General features: G+C 43.3%; 2 protein-coding genes across 7 annotated transcripts in view; both read right to left on the bottom strand.

The window, feature by feature from the left end:
* The window catches only part of RICTOR (RPTOR independent companion of MTOR complex 2), a 61,271-nt gene extending 53,603 nt beyond the window's left edge, over window positions 1-7,668 (bottom strand). For all 6 annotated transcript variants that reach the window (XR_014502773.1, XR_014502774.1, XR_014502775.1 and 3 more), the window contains exons 1-2: window positions 7,560-7,668; window positions 7,305-7,352 (exon numbers count right to left, since the gene is read on the bottom strand). Coding sequence is in view for 3 of the 6 variants with exons in the window: in XM_083402612.1 (XP_083258738.1) it covers window positions 7,305-7,352; window positions 7,560-7,608 (97 nt within the window). In the remaining 3 variants the exon portion in view is untranslated. The remainder of the gene's footprint in view (window positions 1-7,304; window positions 7,353-7,559) is intronic.
* Window positions 7,669-14,556: 6,888 nt separating this feature from the next.
* Window positions 14,557-27,625, bottom strand: part of FYB1 (FYN binding protein 1) — a 49,879-nt gene continuing 36,810 nt past the window's right edge. Inside the window, exons 16-19 of the mRNA XM_083403267.1 lie at window positions 24,309-24,471; window positions 19,143-19,176; window positions 17,756-17,790; window positions 14,557-17,609 (exon numbers count right to left, since the gene is read on the bottom strand). Of these exons, the coding sequence (XP_083259393.1) occupies window positions 17,587-17,609; window positions 17,756-17,790; window positions 19,143-19,176; window positions 24,309-24,471 (255 nt within the window). The 3' untranslated portion in view covers window positions 14,557-17,586. The remainder of the gene's footprint in view (window positions 17,610-17,755; window positions 17,791-19,142; window positions 19,177-24,308; window positions 24,472-27,625) is intronic.

The raw sequence follows: 27,625 nt of genomic DNA, 5'->3' as shown, positions 1-27,625 counted from the left end.
CAGAATAAACTTTTTAATTTTGCTGCAGTAGTACAACCTCCCCAGATTCCTATCAAACACTATTGCTATTTTCCCATCCCACAATGCCCTCTTCTTCTTTCATTAATAAATTCCAATCATAGGTTGCTACTCTCTTGTATTCCAACATCTTCCAGACAGTGGTATAGTGCAAGTGTGTAACATGTATCAATATGTATATGAGGATGCATACAGAAGAGAAAGAATGCATATATTTGATTTTTAAAGCCTGTTATGAAATGGACCTGGATTCCTGGTTTCAGTTTGTGCTGAGCCAGGACTGGCCACTTCAACACACTTATGTGAGCAAATACTCCTGTGATTAATCATGGTCTACAGCTGTAAACTGCTATTCACTCTTCCTTGTAATTCACATCCTGCTTTTTAAAATATATAATCTATTTCAGATTGCAAAGAATCCTGAAACACACACTGGCTGTATTTCAAAAGTTACACAAAAAAGAATGCAGTTATATTTTCAAAATTTTCTCCACAAGGTCTAAAAATCCAGAATCTTTCAACAGCAACCAAAGTAAGAGTTACACAGTATTAAATATTTGTATGCCTGCTTAATCTCATTATCAGTCCTGCTATGCCACAAAAGTTACACAACTTAGAAGAAAACCAGAACAGACCATTTATACTGTGTGAAAGCATTAAAGGTTGAGAGGTGGTGAGAAAAGGAGCTTGAAAAATATTTGGTATTGAGCAAACCACTACTGTATCAATTAGGGAAACCACCAATTGAATTTTAAATAAGCTTTCAAGTTAAATATGCCTAAATTTTAAAGAAAGGTGAAGCTTTATAAAATCGAGTTGGGAGTCAGAGTAGCACTTATCTGCAAACTCCTTCTGGTGGTATTCAAAATTACTTGGACATTTATGCTGAAATTCATATAAGTAGCACGTATCTAGTAATTAACAATGGATGTTTATAAATAATACGTCTATACAGTGGTACCTCGGGTTAAGTACTTAATTCATTCTGGAGGTCCATTCTTAACCTGAAACTGTTCTTAACCTGAAGCACCACTTTAGCTAATGGTGCCTCCTGCTGCCGCTGCGGCGCCGGAGCCTAATTTCTGTTCTTATCCTGAAGCAAAGTTCTTAACCTGAAGCACTATTTCTGGGTTTGCGGAGTATGTAACCTGAAGCGTATGTAACCTGAAGCGTATGTAACCCAAGGTACCACTGTATTCCATTTATTACTTTACATCATTAATTTGGTTAAGTATGGAATTCAAGCTTCTAACATCTAAGAGAAAGAGCAGCGGGTCTTGGAGATGCTAACCAATTGCTAGGGGGGTGTAGACTCCTTTCAAACTTCTCAAACTACTCTGGTGTGTATACTGAGGGCATGTGAAGAGAATTGGTGTTGCCTCTTCCAACAGACAACTCCCTCACAAAATAGGCAATTGCACACTTACCAGCTTAGCTATTAAGTGTTGTAACCCAATGGCATAGATATTTATGGCATGCAATGGAGCCAAAGGTTCTAAGCCAGACATGAAGAACCATTTTCAGCTCTTCTGGGCAGTCTTTCAGATACTTGAGTCTAAATAGCTTAGGTCTTTAAACACTAATGTGAGCATCATGAATTGGGCCCAGAAACAAGCTGGCAACCAGTGCAGGTATTTTAAAACGGAGGTTATATGAATTTAAAATAGAACCCTGGCCAGTAATCTGGCTGCTGCACTTTGGACCAGTTGAAGTTTCCCAATAGTCCTCAAGGGTAGTCCCACGTAGATCACATGGCAATAGACCAGTCTGGAAGTTACCAGAATGTGGACTACAATGGCCAAGGCATCTCTCTCCAAAATAAGCCACAGCTGGTGAACCAGCCAAAGCTGGAAATAAACACTGCTAGCTACCAAGCCTCCTTGAGCCTCCAGTGACAGCTTTGGATCCAAGAAAACCCTAAAACTACAGACCTGCTCCTTCCTCCCAGTGCAAACACAGCCAGAACATGATGTCTTCCCACTTCCTAGACTCAATAACTCAGAACACATCTCAGGATTCAGCTTCAATTTACTGGCCCACATCCAACTCATGTGTCTGTGTGTGTGCATGCACACATGTTTGTATTCCATTGTAACACATTATATTCAAAGATTACTCTTTGAGCAGAGTAGTCAACTTGGAATAGAACTTTGGTTCAAATACCAAATCAGACATAATATTACCTTTTACCCACCTAGCTTACCTCAGAGGACTGTTGTACAGATGAAATTAGACTACCCCAATGAGCTTGTCGTAGGAAGGACTATCAACAAATATGAAGATTATTTTCTTTGGTAGCATTTAAATTCTCTGCCCTCAACAACAGTAATCTTCATATCAGTGTTAAAAAATGTGAACTGTATAATGGAAAACACTTATTTCCAAATGCTGGCCAAAGACCCAGCAAAGCTGACATGTTGTTTGCTTCAGGTGAAAGGAGAAAAAAGGCATGAAAAAGGGGAAGTCTACCACATCATAATATGTCTTCTCTAATAAAGAATTTGAGAACCATTGCTACTAAATATGAAACTGAGATCAGTAACACTTGAAATAGTCTCAGATATTCAAAATTATATCACTATAGTCATCAGTTCAATTATTCTGGCTTGCTGAGAACATTCTCTAGGTTTCCCAACATGCACACAGGATTCCAGACGGTAGCAGACCACGTAAAGTAAGATACACATCCCTCTTCACCCCAGTTTTCTGTGAGGCACAAAGAACTGGAAGGAAGAGAGATATTTCAGTCTGTTGTCTGAAAGAGATTCCAGGACTCTGAAGGCAACCACATTTGTAGAATCTTTCCCACAGTTCCTTTGGATTTTTGTTTCTAACAGGATATTTCACAACATAAAACAATAGTTCATTTGCAACATAGCATACTCTTAATGTAATCCATCATGAAAGTTCTGAACTTTGAGAGGCTTAAGAGGCATTCAACACACACTGCAACTAACAGGATTTTAACCTATGATGCCAGACTGTATATATTCATGATTATATTTGGACAAGGTACCTACTAATGTTCTGATGTGACAGATATCCAAGTGATCAAATTTATATACACAAATTGTGAAATCCTACATATTTCAGTATCAATCATCCATGTTCACATCAAGGATGTTGCTTGATAAATTCAACAAAACAAAAATATGATCTAGTGTTAACCATAAACCAAACTAAACCAATCCAAGATGTTAGATTAAAAAGTATATAATAACATGTGATTTAATAAACTAAATTAACGGTGGGGGACCTGTGGCACTCCATATCTGTAACCATCCTTAACAGCTGGCCATGCGGGCTGGAGCTGATGAGAGTTGGAGTCCAACAACATCTCAAGGGCCACAGATTTCCTACTTCTGAAATAAGTATCCATACCTAATCAAAATGTTTGGGTTCTATAATATCCTGTATATAGAGATTTATTTTTAAATTGTACAATTTCCCACTAATAACATTTTGAGGTTGAAATGTGTCGAAACCTTTGGTATCTCTTTATTACCAGGTTCATCCATGTTATTTATCATCTGTTGTATACAAATAGGTATTTTGGTTCAGTATGTTTGTCTAATTAAAAAAACATGTTATTTCAGCATTGATACAATTATCCATTTATACTGTGATGTTTTGCGCTTAAGAGCAGGGATCCTCAATTCTTCTAAAAACTGTTTAAGCTTTTGGGATGTTGAATAAAAATGGGCAGTTTGGAGCTTGCTTACACATTCAGTATTCAGAGGTGGTTATCCCAAACTTTCACTCTTGTCACTTTCAGCTCCTTTCCCCTTGACCAGGCACAGGCAAACTCGGCCCTCCAGTTGTTTTGGGACTACAATTCCCATCATCCCTGATCACTGGTCCTGTTAGCTAGGGATGATGGGAGTTGCAGTCCCAAAACTGTTGGAGGGCCGAGTTTGCCTATGCCTGCCCTTGACTATTCAAAAGTTATTGGTCATTCAAAAGTTATTGTGTTTCTTTCAAGCAGGGCTGGAAAACGTTTGATCCACCAAGACAATTGTAGCCCACCAGTCAGGCATGTCAGCTGACCAGGGGCTCAATAAACACTGATTGCTTGGGGACTTGGGAGACCACACTGCATTGGTCATGACTTGCATTCAGCTATGTGCGTCAAAGTCATGCAGGAAATTGGAGATGACTTTTCACATGGCATGCAATAGTAGAAAGAAAATGTGCAAGGAACTTTCATCCTCTTTCCTGTTTTGGAGTCTCATCTAAAGAAGTTACTGAAAGGGGAGCCCATCCATGACTCCAGAATAAAGATGTTTATTCTCCTTTTGAGCAACAAAGTCATAGAAGCATAGCAAAACGCACAAGGCACTTGCGGGTGCGCTACCACCATTTCCACAGCGTGAGTGTCGTAACTCAGTTCTATCCATCTACGAGAGCTACAAGTCGGCTATTGTTTACATGGATTACTTATCCAGAGATTAAGGAGAAGAGACAAGCCGAAAGCTTTTCATCCTGCCACGTGCCACTGAATCATTTTTAGCTTACTTCAACCTCTCATTCACCTCTTGAAAGTAAAAACAGATCAGAGGTTGGGAATGAGTTTAGGGGCTGTTATCCAAGGATCACTGAGTTGACTGTATAAACACAGGTAGTAGCAGAGTTCACTTTCAAGTATCAAGGGACAACATTAATGCTAACTAGCCATAGGTTGGCTTTAGAAATGGTATGGCATCACAGGATCCTTAATAAATTCATCTATTTCCCAGGGGATGCATATTCAGGTTAATCTTCTCAAATGAGTTTGAAGAAATAGACAAGATAATAGAAATTTGTGAATTTCTACAATTCTCTATCACATATAGTTAAACTGATGTACCTATCTGTTTGTGGCAAGAGGAGATCTAACATAATATGGGAGCAAGCAGGCCTGCATGGGCATAAGCAAAACAAAAAGCCATTGATAAAAAAGGAATTCTTAGTTTCCCCGGAACTGGCAACTACAACATGCCAATGCCACGGGCTGAATTTCCTAATGCAACAAACCAAAATAACACAAAACAATATTGAAGTAAAGCTCAAAAACTGCCTTATATGCTACTTGCATCTTAGGACCTTCATAAATAAATATGTAAATATGCATTTTCCCAGTAATGTAGAAAATGGGCACATAGTAACCAGCATAGCACAAAACAGTGTTGTTGTTTTTAAATAAGCTTATTGGGCAAACACCAAACTGCAATGTAAGAACAAGCTTTTTAAAAACAATCTTCTTTTGAATTTCAACACTGAATTTTAACTCTTACAATTCTTCAACACCTATTTTCCAATTCACTGTAGTGCTAATTCAGATATTACCACAGCAGTACTGTACTCCGGTCTCACATCACTCTAGTTACGTTCAGATAGAGAAAACACATGAATCAAATGAATAGTGTGGTATCTTCCTACTGGGGGACTTCTGGGCTCCAGTGGGCCTTGAATATGAAACTGAAACATTATAGATTTCAAAATGTGCTTTCATCCTGATGTTTACCACACACTATTTTGTCAGTTATTTCAATGCTACCTTATTTTCATGTGGAAAAGCACCAATTACATACTTCTATAAGTACCATACTCAGTCTACTTATATATGGTGTCATTACTACAAAGTTTCTATTTTGCAGTACAAATTATCTGGAATCCATAACATGCAGCACTCTTAATCCTTTCGAATATATCTACTCACTGTTTCATCAAAAACATAAACTTAATATTTTAACAGATTTTTGTTAAAATGCAGCAACGAAAAGTTTGTTGGTAATTGTTTTCTCTTTTCACAGTGCACTAACAGTTAATATACGCAGCATATTACGCTACACCTCTGTACAGTTTTATTCTGTATATGCCTGTAATTGAAGTAAAAAAAAAAAAACTATGGGAAACATACAAAGCATCCAAATTGTTTTTCAAAAATTTCACTCTGATAAGAATTCTAGCTGCCACCTTGTCTTAAGAGCTATATTCAAGTATAATAGAAGTCAGCTTGCCTATAGGGACAGGCAGTCATGAGTTCAGCCCTAAGTATCCACAAACCCTGGCTAGTGATGGACTATTTCCAAGCAGATCACTGACAACACAGAATCAATTTGCAAGCAGAGTGTAGGAGAGAGCCGGATTTGGAAAGACCACTGGAATTTACATACTGCTGGCTACATCAATGCCCAAGCTCTGAAAAGCTCAAACGCTGCTAACAGCCCCATCTGCAGCCAGCAGACGGGAAATAATGAACCTGCAGCACAGCAAGCTGTACAAAACAAGTCTAGGGGGTGGAGAGAGCAACATACCTGCCAATAATCCATCAGCTGCTTGTTGTTTTCCTGCTCCCCCTCTCCCCTTCCCCCATGTGTCAGGAAACAGCTCACCAGAGTGAGACTTCGCCATCTCCCCTTGTGACTTAAGATTTCTCTTCTTCCCATAACACATTAAGGGCGGGATTCCAGTGCTTGCCCGGTGGGCCCCGTGGTTTTCCGAAGCCGACTACTTGCTTTTCACTATTTCCTCAAATTCTCATTTCCACTCTCACGATTTGAACACAAAGTCAAATTATTTCTGCTAACAGAAACAGAACACCTCTCCTCCTCCTGGCCAAATTGATAAAAAAACGAGGCTGAAAGCGAGAAACACAGGGTGACAACGGGAGCTGCTTTCTCACAATCATTCTCACCCTCTCTAGTTAGAAAGAGAACTGCAGCACTTAAGCCTGCAATACACATTTTTTAAAAAAGAGGAAAGTCCCATTTCAAGGAGGAAGAATCAGAGGGTCATGGAAGGGACCCTTACAGTCTTCAAGTCCAACCTTGCATATGATGCTCCACAACCATGCTTCAGCTAGCAGCCTATCACCCTGTTTAATACTATTATCTTAAATGAAAACAAGTTCTAATAATTGAGCCCTTGCAGCCCATGCTTGCCAGGAAGACCCACAGGACAGAAGGGGGGTTCATTCCCAATCTAACACCCCTACCTGAGCTCCATGGGGCTTAATCCCCCTAAATAAATGTGCATTGCCTTGGGCATGGGAGGAATGTTCGCATCCTGGAGCAAGTATTCTCCCGGTTCCCTCCTGCTGGGGACCGGCTGCTGGGAGGAAGACATACCCCCCCCCCTTATCTCAGGGGGCCCCCACCCTGATGTCAGGAAAGGGCTCCCCTCTCCCCCATGAGCCCCAGCCTCCATTCGCTCCCATTCTGAAAACACCCCCCAGAATGTGGAGTTTGTGGGAGGCGCTCGCCACCAGGGTGCCCACCCCGCTTCCCCCCCTCCCGCTCCATTACCTCGGCTGAGATCGAGGGGGACGTTTTCCTCGCCGCTGTCGTTCCGGCCTGGGCGGTGGGGAAGAGGGGGAGAAAAGAAAACGAGATTCGGTCATTGATGGGAGGAGAGAAGAGGCTGAGCCCCGGCGGCCGGAGGGAGCGGGATGCTGAGAGCGGGGAGGGGAAGACAGGAGCCGGGCACCGACCCACCCACCGCCCCGCCGCCGCCCCCGAGGCGCAGGCCGAGCCCCCCACCCCCCGGGGGTTCCTCCTCACCTCGAATGCGGAGGTGCCTCAGCGAGCGGGCGCGGAGACTCACCGCCATGTTTACGGCCCCGCAGTCACAACACCGGAAACCTCGCCCGATCTCGCGAGAGAGCGGAGGAAGCCGCCTCGCTCGGCTTGCCTAGTTACTGCCCGCGCGCGGGAGGCCGGGCCCGCCCGCCCGCCCTCACGAGCAGTCAGCAGCCGCGCGCTCTCGCTCGAGGGATAGGGAGCCGTGGGAAGGGAAGGGCGGGCGGCACACTCCCGGTGCCAGGCAGCCCGTGAGGCCGTTGTTGAGGCCCTGGGGTGGGGTGCCGCCGCCTCGGGGCAGGCGGCTGTGCCCCCTCGGCTTTCTCCTTGTGGGAACCTATTTGCTGCGAGATTCCAATTGATCCTGGCGCTTCCCCACCACAGACTCCCGTTTCCTATGGGGAATGAGGCGCAGCGGAGACTGTGGTGTCCTTTGGATGCGTGGTTTATTTACACCAGGGTTTCCCAAAGTTGGGGCTCCTGCTTTTTTGTGGGGACTACAATTCCCATCATTCCTGACGACTGCTTCTGCTGGCTAGGGATGATGGGAATTGTAGTCCCAAAACAGCTGGAGACCCAACTTTGGTAAACACTGATTTACACAACCCCAGGCTGCGATGGAGGGGTTCACATCATCAACGCAGAAGTGGCTTTTTCGCCCCCGATAGCTGCAGTCTTGGATTCAAACAGAAATCAAACATTGCTCCCAAACTGTTGGTGTGACTTTTCCTACAGTTTGCTGCTTTCCTTCTAGGTCACATCACTGCAACATAACCTTGAACTCTGGCTTTGCAGGCCCTCCAGGTGTCCCTATTTTTTCCAGGGACAGTCCTGCATTTACGGAAGCTGTCCTGGTTTCTGATTTGATCCTGGAATACCCCACCTTTCCTTAGGACGCCCCTATTTTCATCAGATAAATATGGTAGGATGTCCCTATTTTCATCTCAGAAATGTTGTTGGGTATGACCTTACCCTTCTAACTACTAACCCCTTTTCTTTTTTCGCTTAATGACCCAGGCGATCACCCTGACATGGGAAGCTTGCCTGGCTTCTATTTTAACAATCACTAGTTCCAGGGGTTAGAAGGTTCTCACATACAGCCTACTTCCTCCCCCAACAAAACTCATATTAAATGTCTGCTCTTGTTAGTTGTTTATGAACTGCCTTCTAAACATGTCTAAACAGCACTTTATGTTTTTAACTGTAAGCCACCTTGAGTCCCTGTCAGGGGAAAGGGTGGGGTATAAATAAATTAATAATTTCTTGAGGCTATTTGCGGCTGTACGTTAAAATCAGCTTTATAAACGGTGCTGGAAAATGGTTTAAAAGCGATACACAATGAACCCCTAGGGCAGAGCTGTTTGGTACAAAAATGAACACCTAAAACCCACTTGAAAAAGCTGATCAAGACAAAAGGGAAGAAGAATGCCTTCCAGTTGTTTCAGGAAAGTACAGGTTGTGGGCATGTCATATCCCCTACAAAGAATGCTCTTCCACCATCCCACTGTACACTTGGCATCAAAAAACAGGCAGAGCCGCACATTTTTATCCAGGAACAAAAATGTTGGATTTAATACTATACTTCTGTGAAACATTGTTTTGCTTCTGCTAAGCCACCCAGGGAATATTTCTGGGCAGCTATGTCAAATTAAGGAATGACGCAAATAAATTTCACCATGGCAGAAATGATAAAAGGAAAACAACAGCTCTTTGCTGTGAAAGGCCTTTACAAAAAATATTCAAGTGGGTGTGGTGCCTCTAATGCCTTCCCTGTGTTGGTTTCTCAGTGGCTTTAGGGCAGTGTGGGGTATAGCCTGGGGAGAGCTCTGCGGGCCAGAAAGAGAAATGTCAAGGGCCACATTTTGCCCCTGGATTCCACATCCCTGCTGTAAACAGACGTTGGTGATTGGCCGCAGACAGTGACTTCATGGTGAGGGAATAACACTCCGCTGCATCTCTGTATTTTGTGCTATTTATTTCAAGAGATGATTCCTAGAACAGGCTTGAAGATCTAAATGGCCACTGCCCAACATATATGCAGGAATGATATGCATATGACCCTCTCTCAGCCAAAGGATAAGTGAGTCAGAGGCGTAGGAAGGTCAGGTGGTACCCAGTGCAGAAAATTTCTTGTCAGCTATTTTTGTGGAGGAGGGTCAAGATATTAACTGATATGCATGAAATTTCATATGTATCTATATTATCCCTAGGTGCAGTAAGATAAGACCTTTGGAGCAGGCATTTTTTAAAAAGGTTTTTTATGAACCACCCTAAAGGTAAAGATAAAGGGAGCCCTGAGTGTTAAGCCCAGTCATGGACGACTCTGGGGTTGCGGCACTCATCTCACTTTACTGGCCAAGGGAGCCGGCATTTGTCCGCAGACAGCTTCTGGGTCATGTGACCAGCATAACTAAGCTGCTTCTGGTGAACCAGAGCAGCGCACGGAAATGCCGTTTACCTTCCCGCCGGAGCGGTACCTATTTATCTACTTGCACTTTGACGTGCTTTCGAACTGCTAGGTTAGCAGGAGCTGGGACTGAACAACGGGAGCTCACCCCGTCATGGGAATTTGAACCGCCGACCTTCTGATCAGCAAGCCCTAGGCTCTGTGGTTTAGACCACAGTGCCACCCACGTCCCTATGAACCACCCTAGTAGGGCAGTAATTGTTCCTTGATAATTTGTCACCCCCCTCCATGATGGCACCTGGGTCCTCCCACCCCCCCCTTTCCTATGCCCCTGAAGTGAGTAGAGTTTTTTTTAAATCCCCCTGCGGGAGTATCCATACTGGTAGTCTCTGGCTTCTTTGAACGTGTTCTTAAGGCACCACAGTCTAAGGGGACATTCATAAAATATGGATTAAATACTGGATCCATGCCACCTGCAGGGGACCCATGACTAGGAGTGCAAGTAACAACCTACGCACAGCATTGAATCTTAAGTCATTATCATACATGACAAATGGTTAGTCTGCTTTTAAAAGCATTTTAAATTTACATTTTAAAGGCTGTGTGAAGTGTAATGTGCCCTATGTGCTGTGCAAATAGCATTTTAAAAACCCCAGATGAAAGGCACTAAATTCAATTCACAACTTTTAACAAATAGTGTGTGCAGTTTCACACTTTATGGGGTGTGTGGTTTTACTCTGAAAAGTCACTGGTTTTTCTTTGAAAAAATGACTATCTGCTTCCTGTTGACACTCAGAATAATTGTGCCTGACTACAGTATTGAAACTGTTTTTCTACTTTCCAACACAGAGATTTAAGGCAGCTAAAATGCTTTTTTCTCACCCCAAGAGCTGGAAGTTGTTGGAAAAATATATCTCTGCTTATTCCACTTTTGCCTCTAGTAAAAAGGTTCCAAGGGTTTTAATATTGTTTCAGAAACTTGCAAAAATCTGTTTGGCCAGAGTGACACATGTCCATACTAAAAGTAAAGGTAAAGGTACCCCTGCCCGTACGGGCCAGTCTTGACAGACTCTAGGGTTGTGCGCCCATCTCACTCAAGAGGCTGGGGGCCAGCGCTGTCCGAAGACACTTCCGGGTCACGTGGCCAGCGTGACATCGCTGCTCTGGCGAGCCAGAGCCGCACACGGAAACACCGTTTACCTTCCCGCTAGTAAGCGGTCCCTATTTATCTACTTGCACCCAGGGGTGCTTTCGAACTGCTAGGTTGGCAGGCGCCACAGCGGGAGCGCACCCCGCCGCGGGGATTCGAACCGCCGACCTTTCGATCGGCAAGCCCTAGGCACTGATGTTACTTAAAAGGGGGAATTCCCCACCCCTATCCCACTTCCCATGGAGAAAGCTTAACGCCTAGTTGTCCTTTACCATTGTTTTGATAGCTGTATCTGTCAATGAATTGAACACTGAATGAAAACTCATATCTGTCCCATAGGTCAGATGTGTTGACGGCCTTTTTCTTTCTTTAAACCACATGCAAGCTTAGCCAATTCAACATTTGCTTGTTGCATTTTGCAAAACTCAACAGGGGGTGGGGAGGAGACTTACCACTGTGGGCTTGCGATGTCACAAACCAAACAGTGCAATCCATAGCCAGCTTCTGCCCCAAACTCACATGACACTTGTCTGCAAATTGGACTCAGTGAATGCACTTCCACAGCAGCTTTGCTAAGTGTCTGCATGTTTAGACACGGTGTACAAAGTTGGACAAAGGAAATAAGTGGATCCAGCAATTTTTTTCTTAAAAAAATGTTTAGGGGTACTGAAGAAAATCCCAATTTTATAGTTCAAATCAGGAAAAATAAATACAGTAAATGGACAAAAGTACAAAGATTAACAAAATGTTTAAGGGTATGCATCCCCCCAGAAAAAAAGCATTGAGTGGATCCCTCATGGAAAGTAAAGTCTTTCTCCAACCCCACACAAGAAGGAGCCACTACAAAATAATGGAAAAGTTTAGTTTAAGATCATTAGTTTAGTCTTAACTTGCTTGGACCTTTCTCATTTCAGAAATATTGTTTTTATGCCTATGCGAATTTAATTGAATATTAATATACAGCTTGTGTAAATAATCAACTAACATTTCTTTAATCCCCAATCAGGTAACAGATCTAATTTTCAAGCTTTCGCAAAATCCATCTGGACTTCTCAACATCACCAAACAATATTGACTGAAACATACCTGACCCATTTGATGCCGCTGGTGCAGTTTGTGTAAACACATTTGTTTGCCTGTTTGTTTCATAACATTTATACCCTGCTTGATTGTAAGAAACCTCAAAGTGGTTTGCAAAAAGGCAAAGAAAGCAACAAGAAAATCAAGGGGGGGGGATCATAGGCATACTTTAAAACATACAGAAGTTAAAATACTTAAACATTAAAATTACCTCAGCTTTATAAGCATCTGGGTAGGCTTGCCTAAACAAAAATGTTTTTAGCAGATCCCAAAAAGCGTACAATGAGGGTGACTGCTTGATCTCAATAGGCAGGGACTTCCAAAGTGCCACCCTAAATGATTGAGTTCTTTCAAATGATTTTGTTTAAGCAAAACTTGTTCGTCTACATCCTATCTTTAATGATGCATCCCACTGGGTTCCCTGCAGCAATGTTAAGATAACTGATCTGTAATTTCCCAGATACCCTCTGGATCTCTTTTTTAAAAATTGTTGTTATACTTTCCAGGTCTCAAGTATGGAGACTGATCTTAAGAAAAAAACATACATGTTTTCTATTAGATCAGCAAAAAAAATTGAGTTAAAAACTCTCAGCTGGATGCCATCTAGACCTGTTGATTTGTCCATTTTTATTTTCTCAACAAGACCTAGTCCTAGAACTTTGTCTCTTCCCACCACTATTTGCCTGCTTCTCAGACTCGCTTCCCATGGAAGTTAGTTCAGACATGAAGATCTGCCTTGTATCTTCCACTTTGAAAAAAAGGTGGAAAGAATTTATTCACACAGAGCATAGTTAAACCATGCAGTTTGCTTCTGCTAGATGACCATTCTCTTGGATGGCTTGACAAAAGGACTGGAGCAATTCATGGAGGATAAGTATATCAGTAGCTACTAGCCATAATAGCTAATTTCTACTGTCATAGCCTCTGAATGCCAATTGCTGGGTACCACAAGTGGAGAGAATGCTTTTGAAGTCCTGCTTTGTGGCTTCCTATAAGCATCTGAATGGCTACAGGATGTTGGACTAGATGCGCCTTTTTTTGTTAAATCATTTTTATTAATTTTCCAATAAATAAACATCCAATTAACATATCAAATCATAATCCAATTAAAATAAAAAAGACCAAATTATCATCCAAATTATAATTATTGATTTTTTGGGGGACTTCCCATAGTCCGGACCTTGAAGCATATCTCCAAATCTCAGTCCTGCCGGACTAGATGCGCCTTTGGCCCAATTCAGGAGGACTCTTCTCATGTTCTATTAAAGTGTCGTTAGGCTGCTTTTTGACTGGCTTTCATTTAAAACCCCTTTCAACCTTGCAACGTACGGAAATACGGAAAATTGCAGGCACCAGAAAGCTCAGTGATATTAGCTGGTCTCAGGCGGGTTCACACAGGGCGAGACCCTGTTGCATTCCCAGTGTTGTTGCTGAAAATGCAATGGGACCTTCATCATTATGATCTCACAATTGGGCTCGGAAATAACTCTGCTCTTTTTCAACTGTTTGGGAAAACCCACAGAGTTAAACCAAACCCCATTCCAAATCGAAGGAGAGATGATTTGGTGTGGTTTCTGCATCCTGGTGCACTTGCAGTCGGAGGAGTATTAAAAACGTTCATAGCTAATGCAACAGGACCGGGCCCAATGAAACTGGGCCATTGAGGGATGCAGCCTGGGGAGAGGGTGGATGTGACATGGGGAGGAACGTGAGTGGTTTGCAGAGGTAGGCTGCATTTGTCCCTTGGGGTCCGAGGTCCTGTGCTAAGGGCACAGCTCTCCCTTCTGTGGGTGCGAATGCTCCAGGCACCACCTTCAACTGTGCTCTGTCCAGGGTTCTGACAGTCTATGCCTGGACCAAGCTTGGCTCTGCTGCTGTCACCTTCCCCTTGTGAGCCTCAAGCTGCGATGGAACAAGACAGCAATATCACTCCCTATTCCCGGCCATGTTTCCATTCCATATAGCGCTCTCTTTAACGGGCAAGCCAGCCATACTTATTGAACATCCGTCTTCTACTTTTTCTTCTTCAGGATGGCTTTGCCCGATATTCCAGAAGCAGCGATTGACAAATATGGCTAAACTATTGGAAGGGTTTTACTATTCGACCCACTCTGAGGCTGTTTTGTTTTTAGCTATCTCTGTTTATTGCGGTGTGGGGTTTTTCTTTTCTGTGTCATAATTTTAATTGTGCAGCTTGTTGATATTATGTGTAGTGCCACACCCTAGCATCCGTGCAGAAGGAGGACGGGTTAGAAATACGTTTCATAATCAAAACAAACGAATAAGATCCCTTAACTATGGGTGAGCTCGGAGTGAAGAAATGCAAAAGGAGAATGCTGCCGTTTAGAAAACCCATAAAATCTTTAATATTTCCCAAAGCATGAGAAAATGTAAAACAAAATCTATAGAGAATAAAAACACAAGATTAATATATATTAGCATAACAAGATGCTACTATAATTAAGTGACGGGTGCCAAGACTGGAATCTCAGAATGCAGCATAAAATAAAGGATTGAAAACGACATAAATTACATTCATGATTGTTCAATGAAAACACTCCACAGAAGTTTTGTTTTGTACCAAGCACAATAAGTTAATTTTAGAAAACATATTCCTTGGTTATCTGTGAGGGCGGCACATTTCCTCTGTCACTCTGAGTCAGCAAGGAGCTTCAGCGCATGTATCTCTACAGTGAGAAACTGTGCATGCAGTTGTGTTCCATGTGTGTTTGCGTGTTGTGTGGTTTCTCATCTGACCCAGATGCCAGTTCTGAACAGGTATTCCCAGTCCCATGAAAGGCAAAACGGTTTATCAGCTGTCAGTAGGGAAGCTGTGGGTTAAATGCATGATACCTACTCCCTCCCTGTTCCCTTCTCTCCTGATCCACATTAGTGCTAATTATGGCACCCACTTATGCATATGGATGCAAACGCATCCCTATCATCTTGCAACCTTTACTACTAAAAACCTGTAATTTCCGTTGTGCAGACTTTGACGTTCATTGTCACTCAAAGTAGTGTGGTCTGAACAAGTATTGCTGCATGAGGAACCATTTACGCCCAGTCTTTTCTGTCAACTAGCAAAGCCAGAGGCTTGTTTTGATATGAGACTAATCTCTTATGATGGAGACTGAACTGTGTATGAAGTGTTTTCTCACATATTCTGCAGCACAACTGATATAAACAGTTCAAACAAACAATACAGTGCCCAGGTCCTTCCTCCATCCCACCCACCCCGCAAAGTGCATTAGAAGTTGAAAAAGCCAATGGTCCATCTCAAAGTGTTCATTTATTGGGGAGGGAGAGGTAGATCAAAGCAAGAAAGAGGGAGTGGGGCCATGCAGACCTGCATAGAGGAATATTTGCATATTCTCCAATAATATTTAACAGAACAGCCCCTCTCCACCACCTGTCTGTTCTTGTGGGAGGAGGTGAAAAAAACTGCCTCTATTTTGTCCTTATTTTGCCTTTTGGAGAGATATTGGGGATGTGTTTTAAGATTTGTATCAGTTTGAGCTGCATTAAAATTCTTCAGGCTTCAGTCCCTATCTCTAGAGCCTAGAGTGTCAGAGCATTTTATGTGTGTGATGCAAATTAATATGCATGCATGCAAAAAGCCATCACGCTGCTTCGTTTCATGCGACAAGACAGCTAGCAAGGCAAGAGTGGGTGGGGGTTAAATGCACTCGAAGAGAACTTGTTGCAAGATTGTTCAGTTCTTGTTACAAACCAAATTATCATGGGCAGGATAGCTTAGCTGGCACAGCGTGAGACTCTTAATCTCAGGATTGTGGGTTCAAGCCCATGTTGGGCGATAGGTTCCTGGATTGCAAGGGGTTGGACTAGATGGCACTTGTGGTCCCTTCCAACTCTACAAGGCTATGATTCTATGGACAGTTTACTAATGCAGCCCGCTTCTAAAGCCAGAACTTACTGTATTTTTCCGTGTATAACACGCCCTGTGTATAAGACTCAAAAAGACTATTTGGGGGGACTCAAAATTAAGAAAATGGGGGAAGATTGTCCAGAGTTGTTGAGCTTCTTTTTTGGGGGGGATTGCTGAGAGTCACTCACCTGCCTGAACAGCTTCCTATCACACGCAAGTCACCAAATGTCTGACCGCTTGCCAGCGGCAGCTGCCTTTCGCCCGCCCAATTGCCGCTGCAACAGCAAATTTTAAAAAGCCATTTCCACAGCCACCAATCACTCGCACTACCACCATTGACAATCTCTGGCTTGCGGCACCAACCAATCACTCATCCCCCCTCAGCACTACCTGTGTATAAGACAAGCCCAATTTTAAAACATTGTTGTTGGTTAGTTGTTTAGTCTTGTCCGACTCTTCCTGACCCCATGGACCGGAGCACGCCAGCCACTCCTGTCTCCCGCAGCTTGGTCAAACCCATGTTAGTAGCTTCGAGAAACTGTCCAACCGTCTCGTCCTCTGTCGTCCCCTTCTCCTTGTGCCCTCAGTCTTTCCCAACATCAGGGTCTTTTCCAGGTAGTCTTCTCTTCTCATGAGGTGGCCAAAGTATTGGAGCCGCAGCTTCAGGATCTGTCCTTCCAGTGAGCACTCAGGGCTGATTTCCTTAAGAATGGATAGGTTTGATCTTCTTGCAGTCCATGGGACTCTCAAGAGTCTCCTCCAGCACCATAATTCAAAAGCATCAATTCTTTGGCGAGCAGCCTTTTTTATGATCCAGCTCTCACTTCCATGCATCCCTACTGGGAAAACCATAGCTTTAACTATACGGACCTTTGTTGGCAAGGTAATGTCTCTGCTTTTTAAGATGCTGTCTAGGTTTGCCATCGCTTTTCTCCTAAGAAACAGGCGTCTTTTAATTTCGTGACCGCTGTCATCATCTGCAGGGACATTACTCTCAAGTAAAAAAATCCTTGTCTTATACACGGAAAAATACGGTACCGGTGAGCAAATGAACACAATGTATAACTGACAGAGAAGAGCTGTAATAGGCCGGGGATGCTTCAGGTGTGAGAACAGGGTATATCAAGTACACAGAAGTGTGACTAATTTCATCTGTGAATGCTTTGAGGAAACAAACAAAATAAATTTGCAAAATGAGAACTGGGTGGTTGCCTGAATAATTTAATATTGACCATACTGGTGGAAGAGGGAAATGGTTTGGAGATTTGCTTCCTCAACCTGATCGAGGAAAATAGTGACACGTCCCATCAATATTGCAATGCCTTCATTGTGAGACCCGCTTTACAGTTCAGAAGCTGGCGAGATAGCTTAACCAAATTGCTGTACCTATGCAGACAACAACCAATGTGAGGAATACATTTCACTCCTGCATCAACCACTTGGTGATTCAGAGTAGATGAAGCTCAGGCTGAAGGGAAATCCACAGCTAATCGTTGTCATATATGCAGCCTGGGGGGGGGGGAGGGGAGAAATGTAAACGTAAATACAGTATGAAAAAGGCCTACCCTTGTTATAAAAAGAACACAACCAAAATAAAATACTTCTGTTTACTCAATCCCAAATCACTACAATTCTGTTGGACATGTGTAACGTACCTTCATCAGCGATATCATCATATATTTCTTCATCACTGTAAGTTTAGAAAGAAAAAAGAAAATCAATTGGTTTAGTCACTTTCACATACGTATATTAGGAACAGAGGAAGCTGCCTTATAGAAAAGCATGGTCCATTTGACCATGTTCCATGGAGAATGGACCATTTGACCACAGTCCATTCTCTCGTTGTTCTGTGGCTGAGCCTTGAGAAAACCTGAGCTTACCTGAATTGAAGCTCAGGTAAGCAAAGCCTCTCTTTTCTGGCTTTTCTGTGCATCTGATAAGATCCTATGCAGTGGGTAAGATCATATTTTCACAAGGCACGGCCATGGAAAAATGAGGAAAGCTCTCAGACCCGGGGGGAATTAATTGGTACGCAAAAGAATCAAAATGCAGGTCAAGTGGAAGTGCGGATAATAAATAATAATAGTAATAATAATAATAATAATAATAATAATAATAATAATAATTTGTACCCTGCCAATCTGACTGGGTTGCCCTAGCCACTCTGGGCAGCTTACAGCATGTATAAAAACATAGTAAAACATTAAACCTTAAAAAGGATGAACCCTTAGAATCAGATTCCACTTACCATATTTTTCTGTGTATAACACGCCCCTGTGTATAACACGACAACTATTTATGGGGACTCAAATTTATGAAAGTGGGGGAAGATAACCGCCGTGTATTAGACAACCCCCATTTTTAAACATTATTTTAGAGTATAAAATCTAGTCTTATGCACGGAAAAGTACAGTATATATTAAAAAGGTATTAATTTGTTTCAGAAACCATTTAAATGTTTTTAATATAAAGCAGAAGAAGAAGAAGAAGAAGAAGAAGAAGAAGAAGAAGAAGAAGAAGAAATTGGGCAACAGGTCAACAGGTGCAGGGCAAGACATACTGAATATGGAAATGTAGAATTGGAAGGGACCACGAGGGTCACTTAGTCTAAGCCTCCGCAATGCAGGAATCTTTTGCCCAACATGGGGCTTGAACCCACAACCTTGAGATTAAGAGCCTCATGCTCTACCAACTGAGCTATTGCGTTGCATATGCTGTTCATTTCAATACAGGATAAATTCTGAGTGGATTTTACCCAATATATTATTGCCAATAAACAATGAACGTGATGATTAACACTATCCTTATATATAAAAAAATCAACAGGAAAAACACCTGGCTTTAAATTCTGAGAATTTCTTTTGTTTCTGTGACATTTTCCAAAGGAACAACTTAGCAATATTCTATGGGAAAGTCTCCATTTACATAGCGTTGCCGGGGTGGTAGTGGGGTGGGTGTTCCTTGTTTGGGAAGCAAAACCGTTTCACTAGCTTTGACCATACTGTATTATAAAAAGTTTCAAGATGAAAACATTGCACTTACTCATCCACTATGCAGCTTCTCCGGACATAACCATCTGTAAAATCAAATTATAGGTACATAGTTATCATCAGCTGAAACTGATATCACTCTTCTGAGCTGAAAGAAAACCACGAGGCAGGAAGGTGAAAACGATAATGCAGAAAGGACACGTGCCTTCTAGGGATTCTACCCCTAGCCTGTGAAATGTGTTGACATTTAGCTGGAACCGACCCCCTGCTATCTGAAAGGAATATGGTAGGTACGTATTATAGGAGGTATAAAGCACTGGTTTTTGAAATAAAAATCAGCAAATACCTCACCACCACCCATTCAGAAGCTTGTTTCTGTATTTTACCATCATTGTCCAGAGATCACGCAAAAGGCTGTTCTCAGTGATGGTTGCTGCCATTGGGACTGATAGGGTGGAAGGCAGGGAGGCCAACAGTAGGTGGCGCTAATGACAGGCATAGCCACCCCCTGGCAAGAGGCAAGCAGACCAAGGCTGGTGGGGCAGCAACCTGATGGACTAGCCTCCGCTGCATTTCGTAACCGACAATTTACCAGTCAGTGACTCACAATTCTACATGCTAGCAGCCTAAAGCCCCGGATACAGCCCTTCAAAGTGAAAAAGTGATGCTGTGCAATGATTCTCATTGCAAAAGGGGACAGAAGATGCTCCTCCGTCCCCACAGCAATGCATTGCACTTTCTTTGACCTCTTTCTTTTGATGGTTTTGCAAACTTGGAAAGGAAAATGCATACTCAGTGCTGATCAGTGTACTGAAGACTCATGCATCTGTCTGCCAGAGCAAAAACTGTCTAGAGCAGGATAAGTTTGAATGGATGCGATAGGCATTTTCAGAAATGTACATCAAGAGTATTCTATAGCATCACCTATTGAGCTTGGAAATATTTTAACTTGCTATCATAAACCTTAATAAACACTGAGAATTTTTTTAAAAAACCTCTTCTCCTCCCCAGTCTTTTGTTGCTCTGCAGGCTGTGTTCTCGTCATCCACAGCGCTAGAATGATTTTTAAAAACAGGGGACAGGATTCTGTGCCCTGCAGCAAGGCTGCTTTCTCCTGCATGGAAGTGAGAATCAGCAATTGCACCGCTGTCACTGCTGTAGTACAAAAATAAAATCTGTCTGTCATGTTCCTGTTGTGCTAAGGGCCTTGGCAGAATTCCACGGCCCGCTTCCTTCAGAACTTTTCACTCAGAACTTCCTTCAGAGTGACTTTTCAAAGGACTATGCTTGACTTGCGCATTGCAGCCTTTGTGACTCAGTTTCCCATCTGGAAAAATAGGAATAATGAATGATACTGTATTTTCTTTCTTCCACAGCAGCAGTTGAAAACAGCAAGGCAAACATTCTGAACCTGATAATGGAACTCCCTCGGTGGCCTTTGAAACCTGAGTTCCTGTCATTCATTTCAAGATAGGAAGACTTCCCCTTAAAGGAGGGACAATACCACAACTTCAGGACAACTCCCTTGGGGAAATGAGCTCATAACGAATGTATTCTATTCCCCTTTCCGGTCTCGCATCAAGATAATCTCTGCCATTAGCAAGCCTTTCAGAGCAAATCATCGATTTTTAGTGTCAAGGCCGCACAAAATATATAAATCACATTGCGTTGTTTAGAGAGGATGTCTTTCTTGAGTGTGAGCTGGCAAGTCCCTTAAAGACAACCCATGTTAGTTTGTTTTTGTGTGTGAAGTGGTTATTGCAATATTGTCACTACCCAAAGAAGCAAAAGCCACTGGGATGTTTGTGTTGTTTGAGGTTTGCATGAGTAATGCCTGCTTCCCACCCACATTAGCAAACCCTGAAATCCAGAACTCTACATACGGGTCTTTACAATGCAACAGAGTACCAAATATGGTGCACGTTTCTTTCCAGGGGGTTATAAACTGGATTGTCATGGGGAAGTATCCAAAAGAGTAGTTCTTCTAGCATGAGGATTTTCCGCTTGTGCCACAGGACTTCCTCGCCCTCTCCTCTCCCTATGCTCCCTCCATCTATTCCAAAGGGGACAGGCAGCCCACAGAACAAGGAGCATTCATGGGGAGAAGAGAAGGATGTGCAGTCAAATGTGTCCCAGTGGAACTACTGTATTTTTCACTCTATTTGATGCACCGGACCATAAGACACACCTAGTTTTTAGGAGAGGAAAACAAGAAATAAGAAAGCAACGCAAAGCATCCTGAATTAAGAGGGAGCGCTCCCCATCTTCGCTCAGGAGGCTTTGCAGGGCTCCCGTTGCTCGGTCCCTGCTCCTGCCAACCTAGCAGTTCAAAGCACGTCAAAGTGCCGCTCCGGTGGGAAGGTAAATGGCGTTTCCGTGCACTGCTCTGCTTGCCAGAAGCAGCTTAGTCATGCTGGCCACATCACCCGGAAGCTGTACGCCGGCTCCCTCGGCCAATAAAGTGAGATGAGCGCCACAACCCCAGAGTTGGTCACGACTGGACCTAATGGTCAGGGGTCCCTTTACCTTTACTTAGTTTGGCCCAAGCAAAGCACAGCTGCTCCCAAGGCATTTTGCTACCCAAGAGGAAGGAAAAAAGGCCCCTCCCTCAGAATTTCATGGACAGAAGATGGGTCTTACTTCAACACACGGGTAACAGGACAACATCCTTGGTTACATTTGGGTGGAGCGGGCCTGGAGGGCATTTTAAGATTCACAGGGCAAGCCACATGTTGCACACCCAGCTCTGCTCTCCATCACATCCCCATCTCCCATTATCTGTGGCCTGAGGCAGGCACTTCACACTGCCTAACAATAGGGCCGGGCAAAAAAGCTGGAAATGGCAACCTTATATCCTAGCTATTTTACTGGCTGAGCGATGGCTCGGGGATTGGTTATGGTTATTATTATTATTATTTAAAAGATTTCAAATGCTGCATTTTACCCTGAGCTCCTGGGAAAGGGTGGGATACGAAACCAGAAATAATAACGAACCCCCTCAGCTGCTGACAATTTCTGTGGAAGCTGACAAGGCAGATGTTCAGGCCTTGTGAGAGAGGGTGGAGTTTGCTCAGTTGTTCTGCATATAGCCAAGCCACATCATCTGTCATTAGTTTCACTATCAAAAAAAATGCGAAGAATGCCTGGTTGGGGGGGGGTTAAATGGTTTTCTGCTCTCATATGGCTGATCTGCTTTGAGGGGAATGAAAAGAAGGGCAAAATCCAATGGCAGCACCTAATATTTTAAATATATATAAATTCTTAAAAATCTAGGTTACAGCAATTATGAGAATTGCCACAGTTTCATTATACACATTTGGACATAAATGTGGGGTTTGTGCATTGCAGGAAGAGAGTCTCAATAATATGCATGGAAATTGAATGTGCCTGAATGTTTCTTCTTGGATATATAGAAAAATAAAGGAAATTTGCCTTTATTTTATAATCTGCATTAGAGGAATCTTTGCCCAGGAAGACACTGGGATGATCTCCTTATTCTTCACAAAATATCATGTTGTTGGCTGAAGCGACCGGACATCCTTTGTGAGTCCTCAGGGGAATGCTACCTCTTTCCCCTTTCTAAGACATTTGTAGGCAGATAAAGTGAAAGGTCACAAGCCCCACTCCACATTCCTGTCATTCCACAACCCAGACTCTCACTGAGGAGCGGGGGAGAGAGAAGAAGAAGAGGTCTTGTGGGCTGTTTATTGATCATTCATTCAGACATGTTTGCACAGGGTTTGCTGGAAAGTTAGAAAACGTTAGGTATTTATTGATAACTCATTCTTATTTATGTACCCTTACACCACAGTCATGGCTTCCCTCAAAGGATCCTGGGAACCATAGTTTAAGGCAGCTGAGAGCTGTAGGATTTTTCGGGGGGCGGGGCCATGATGGTTAAAGTGGTATAAATAAGCTTTAAATGTATAGTGTGGATGCGACTTGTCTTGCATCAAGCAAATGCTATCCGACAGTTTCCACTGCAACCGATTAGCACTTTAATTTGACATTTAATGACATTGGTAAAAGTAAAAGGACCCCTGACCATTAGCTGCAGTCATGGCAGACTCTGGGGTTGCGGTGCTCATCTCGCTTTATTGGCCGAGGGAGCCGGCGTACAGCTTCCGGGTCATGCGGCCAGCATGACTGAGCCGCTTCTGGCGAACCAGAGCAGCGCACGGAAATGCCGTTTACCTCCCTGCTGGAGTGGTACCTATTTATCTACTTGCACTTTGATGTGCTTTTGAACTGCTAGGTTGGCAGGAGCTGGGACTAAACAATGGGAGCTCACCCCGTTGTGGGGATTCGAACCGCCGACCTTCTGATCAGTTTAACCCACAGCGCCACCCGCATCCCTACATTGGACATTGACACTGGAGACCAAGCCTATTCTCTGCGCTTGGTGACCCCATCCATTGAGAATTAAGCATAAGCCTTTATCTGTTACTGTAGTCCTGCTCCTTCTCAGCTGCACACAGCATTGCTCATACGGTCATTTATTAGAGACACTAAAACCTGACAAAATGTTGGAACCTGGCTTTTCTATGCACAAAGATGCTGGCAAACTGTTTTTATTGATAGTTTAGTTCTGGATGTGAACTAGTCAGCAACATAACTACTATTGCTAACACAACGATCAGATCAGAGCCATATTAAGGCTGGTTGCAGCCCTCTAGAATCCAATGGTTTTGCAGCCTTGCAGCCCAGAAATAATCTCTCATTATAGAAAGCTTATATTTGTCTCTCCTTGCTTACTCCCTCAGCTATAATGCACATGCATGGTATATTAATTTTGCAGTTATTTATGCACCCACTGAAACTATTAGCAGGTCACTTAGGCATCATGGTTTCACTCAAGGTGGACTGAGTAAAATCAACAGCACTAAAGTGCATTGAACAGTATTTTGTGGGTTTAATTTCAGAAGCTAGTGTGTTATTTAATTCTACAGTGAATTACTTGAACCTGCTTTCAAAGACATGCCCTGGATAGAAGAAAATATGCAGGATTTTTGCAAGGATATATTTAAAAATAATAGGGGAAATTAGAGTTCTGTTAGCAGTTGCTCAGAGTAAGTTCTATGACTAATCTGAACAAGATTTGGGGCAATTGCTTGTAATGTTTATCTAGATCCCAGTGTTCTGGGACACATAAAGAGCCTCTGCACCTTTTGCTATCTGTGGACCACAAAGCAGGTTGTCCTTATGTTTTGGTACTTACATTTCCCTTCTTCATTCCTGCACAGGACTTTAGTATCATCCACATTCTTTATAACCTCAACCGAATCTCCTGGTTTCACTTGTAAGTCTTTTGAGCCTCTCTTCTTAGCAGATGGTGCTCGGGATATGGTTGTAGTATACAGAACTCGGATATCACCTTCATACTGTGAAAATCAAAATAAAGGTTGATTGCACACAAAGAAAGCATTATGCGCAAAGTTAAAGCCACACTTTCTTCTTACAAACAAGAAGAGTTTGGATTTGATATCCCGCTTTATCACTACCCGAAGGAGTCTCAAAGTGGCTAACATTCTCCTTTCCCTTCCTCCCCCACAACAAACACTCTGTGAGGTGAGTGGGGCTGAGAGACTTCAGAGAAGTGTGACTGGCCCAAGGTCACCCAGCAGCTGCATGTGGAGGAGCGGAGACGCGAACCTGGTTCCCCAGATTATGAGACTACCGCTCTTAACCACTACACCACACTGGCTCCCACAAGACACGTTCAAGCTATGTTTTAAATCTCAAGGATATGCTCATTGCTCATTGGCATTGTTGGTGTAGGTGAGCCAGAACAAAACCCGGTGGGCTGGCATGGAGTCTATAGAAATCTGATGCTCAAAGGACAGAACTGGGAAAGAAGACAAGATGTATACAACCTGGATGGCTTTAAGAGAGGATTACACAAATCCATGGTTGGTAATGCCCTTATGCCTGGTAGGAAGGGAAAGAATATGACTTCCATCTTCATTCACACAGCAGGCCTGTCCCATCTTTGGGTCATAATGCTCTTAAAAGTGCAAGTGTTTAACAGTTACAAAATAGGAAGGGGTTTGCCACATATTAAATAGCATGTGGAACAGCTGGGGGGGTGCAGAAAAGGGCAACCGAAATGAAAATGGAGATGGAGCAACACCTCAAGGTTTAGAACTTTTTAGCTTAGAGATATGGCAAAAGGGTGGAAAGTTATGCATGGTGCCAAGAAAGTAGATGGAGATAAAAAATTTTCCTCCCCCCCCCCTTTTTTATGGTTCCAGAACTGGAATATTAATAGATAATGTGTAAAACGTGCAGGGGGTAAGCAAGGAAATAATAAAAGAATCAAATGAATAATTATTAAATTACAACAATACAACAAGATGGAAGAAGTAAAAAAATAATAATATTGAGTTCACACATGGGTGAAGGGGAGTGGGGGTATAGGGGGATTTATAAAAAATTCTAATATAATATTTCTAATTGCTTTGCATTTATATACAGCAAAGGGAAGCCTATAGCAATTACCGTATTTTTTGCTCTATAAGACTCACTTTTTCCCTCCTAAAAAGTAAGGGGAAATGTGTGTGCATCTTATGGAGCGAGTGCAGGCTGTGCAGCTATCCCAGAAGCCAGAACAGCAAGAGGGATTGCTGCTTTCACTGCGCAGCGATCCCTCTTGCTGTTCTGGCTTCTGAGATTCAGAATGTTTTTTTTTCTTGTTTTCCTCCTCCAAAAACTAGGCGCGTCTTGTGGTCTGGTGCGTCTTATAGAGCGAAAAATACGGTAGGTATATTTTAATTTAGTCAACTATGTAATAGACTTATGTTACAAAACGAATATGGATTTTGAATTTGATGTTTGTAATTCTTTTTCGGTTTTGGAATGAAGTTTAAAAGAAGAAGAAGAAAGTGGATGGAGATAAGTTTCCCCCTCTTGTCTCATCATAATAGAAATAATAATAATAATAATAGTAATAGTAATAGTAATAGGGGGACACGGGTGGCGCTGTGGGTAAAAGCCTCAGCGCCTAGGACTTGCCGATCGAAAGGTCGGCGGTTCGAATCCCCGCGGCAGGGTGAGCTCCCGTCGCTCGGTCCCAGCGCCTGCCAACCTAGCAGTTCGAAAGCACCCCTGGGTGCAAGTAGATAAATAGGGACCGCTTACTAGCGGGAAGGTAAACGGCGTTCCGTGTGCTGCGCTGGCTCGCCAGATGCGGCTTTGTCACGCTGGCCACGTGACCCGGAAGTGTTTGCGGACAGCGCTGGCTCCCGGCCTATAGAGTGAGATGAGCGCACAACCCTAGAGTATGTCAAGACTGGCCCGTACGGGCAGGGGTACCTTTACCTTTACCTTTAATAGAACTCAGGGCCATCCAACAAAGCCGAATGGTGAAGAGATTCAGGACAGGCAAAAGGAAATACTTCTTCACACAGTGCATAGTTAAGCTATGGAAACTCACTGCCAAAACAGGTAAGGGTGACCATCAACTTAGCTGGTTTTAGAAAGGTATTAGACAAATTTATGGTGGATAAGGCTAGCAACATCCATGAATCCTGATGGTTATGTACTGCCTCCAGGACCAGAGCAGACACACCGTGTCCCCATTTTCCAGGGACGTCCCTGATTTAGAGAAACCAACCCGGTTTCTGATTTGATACTGGAATGTCCCACTTTTCCTTAGGATGTTTCTATTTTCACTGGCGAAATGTTGGAGGGTATGGAGTTATCTAACCCCCCCAAGTTGTCTGAAGGAAATCCCGTGTAGGGAAGTTTTCGTTAACGTTTAATGCTTTTTTGTGCTTTTATATATGTTGGAAGCTGACTTTTAGAAGACATCTGAAGGCAGCCCTGTTTATTGAGGTTTTTTAATGTTTGAAGCTTCTGTTGTGAGCTGCCCAGAGTGGCTGGGTGTGGCGTTTGCCCTCCTAGGTGACATCATGCTGGGTCATAAGGAAAGGGTTAAATGAGTGTGAAGTGATTGGCAAGTGGGAACCCAAGGGGAGGAGTTAGAGTTAGAGTTAGTGTTGTTAAGGAGTCAGTCGGGTGTTAGAGGAGAGAGAGGGAGGATAAGTCTGTGGGTTGGGATAGTTTGATGTGAGAGAATCTGTTAAGAGGAGTCAGATAGACAGTTGGGATAATCAGTTAGAAGTTATTAGGAAGGTATAGGCTGGTAAGGAAACTAAGAAAAATTATTGGAAACCATAAACTTGTTAATGCTTCTAAAATAAACTTGTTTATTTGGTTTAATGTTACCAAGGTGGCGCTGTGGGTAAAAGCCTCAGCGCCTAGGGCTTGCCGATCGAAAGGTCGGCGGTTCGAATCCCCGGGGCGGGGTGCGCTCCCGTCGATCGGTCCCAGCGCCTGCCAACCTAGCAGTTCGAAAGCACCTCCGGGTGCAAGTAGATACATAGGGACCGCTTACCAGTGGGAAGGTAAACGGCGTTTCCGTGTGCTGCGCTGGCTCGCCAGATGCGGCTTTGTCACGCTGGCCACGTGACCCGGAAGTGTCTCCGGACAGCGCTGGCCCTCGGCCTCTTAAGTGAGATGGGCGCACAACCCTAG

The sequence above is a fragment of the Podarcis tiliguerta genome, assembly GCF_965153285.1.
Source record: "Podarcis tiliguerta genome assembly, chromosome: 11".
NCBI lineage: Eukaryota > Metazoa > Chordata > Lepidosauria > Squamata > Lacertidae > Podarcis > Podarcis tiliguerta.
The sequence above is the reverse complement of the archived record's forward strand: the minus strand, read 5'-3'. Positions and strand labels throughout refer to the sequence as shown.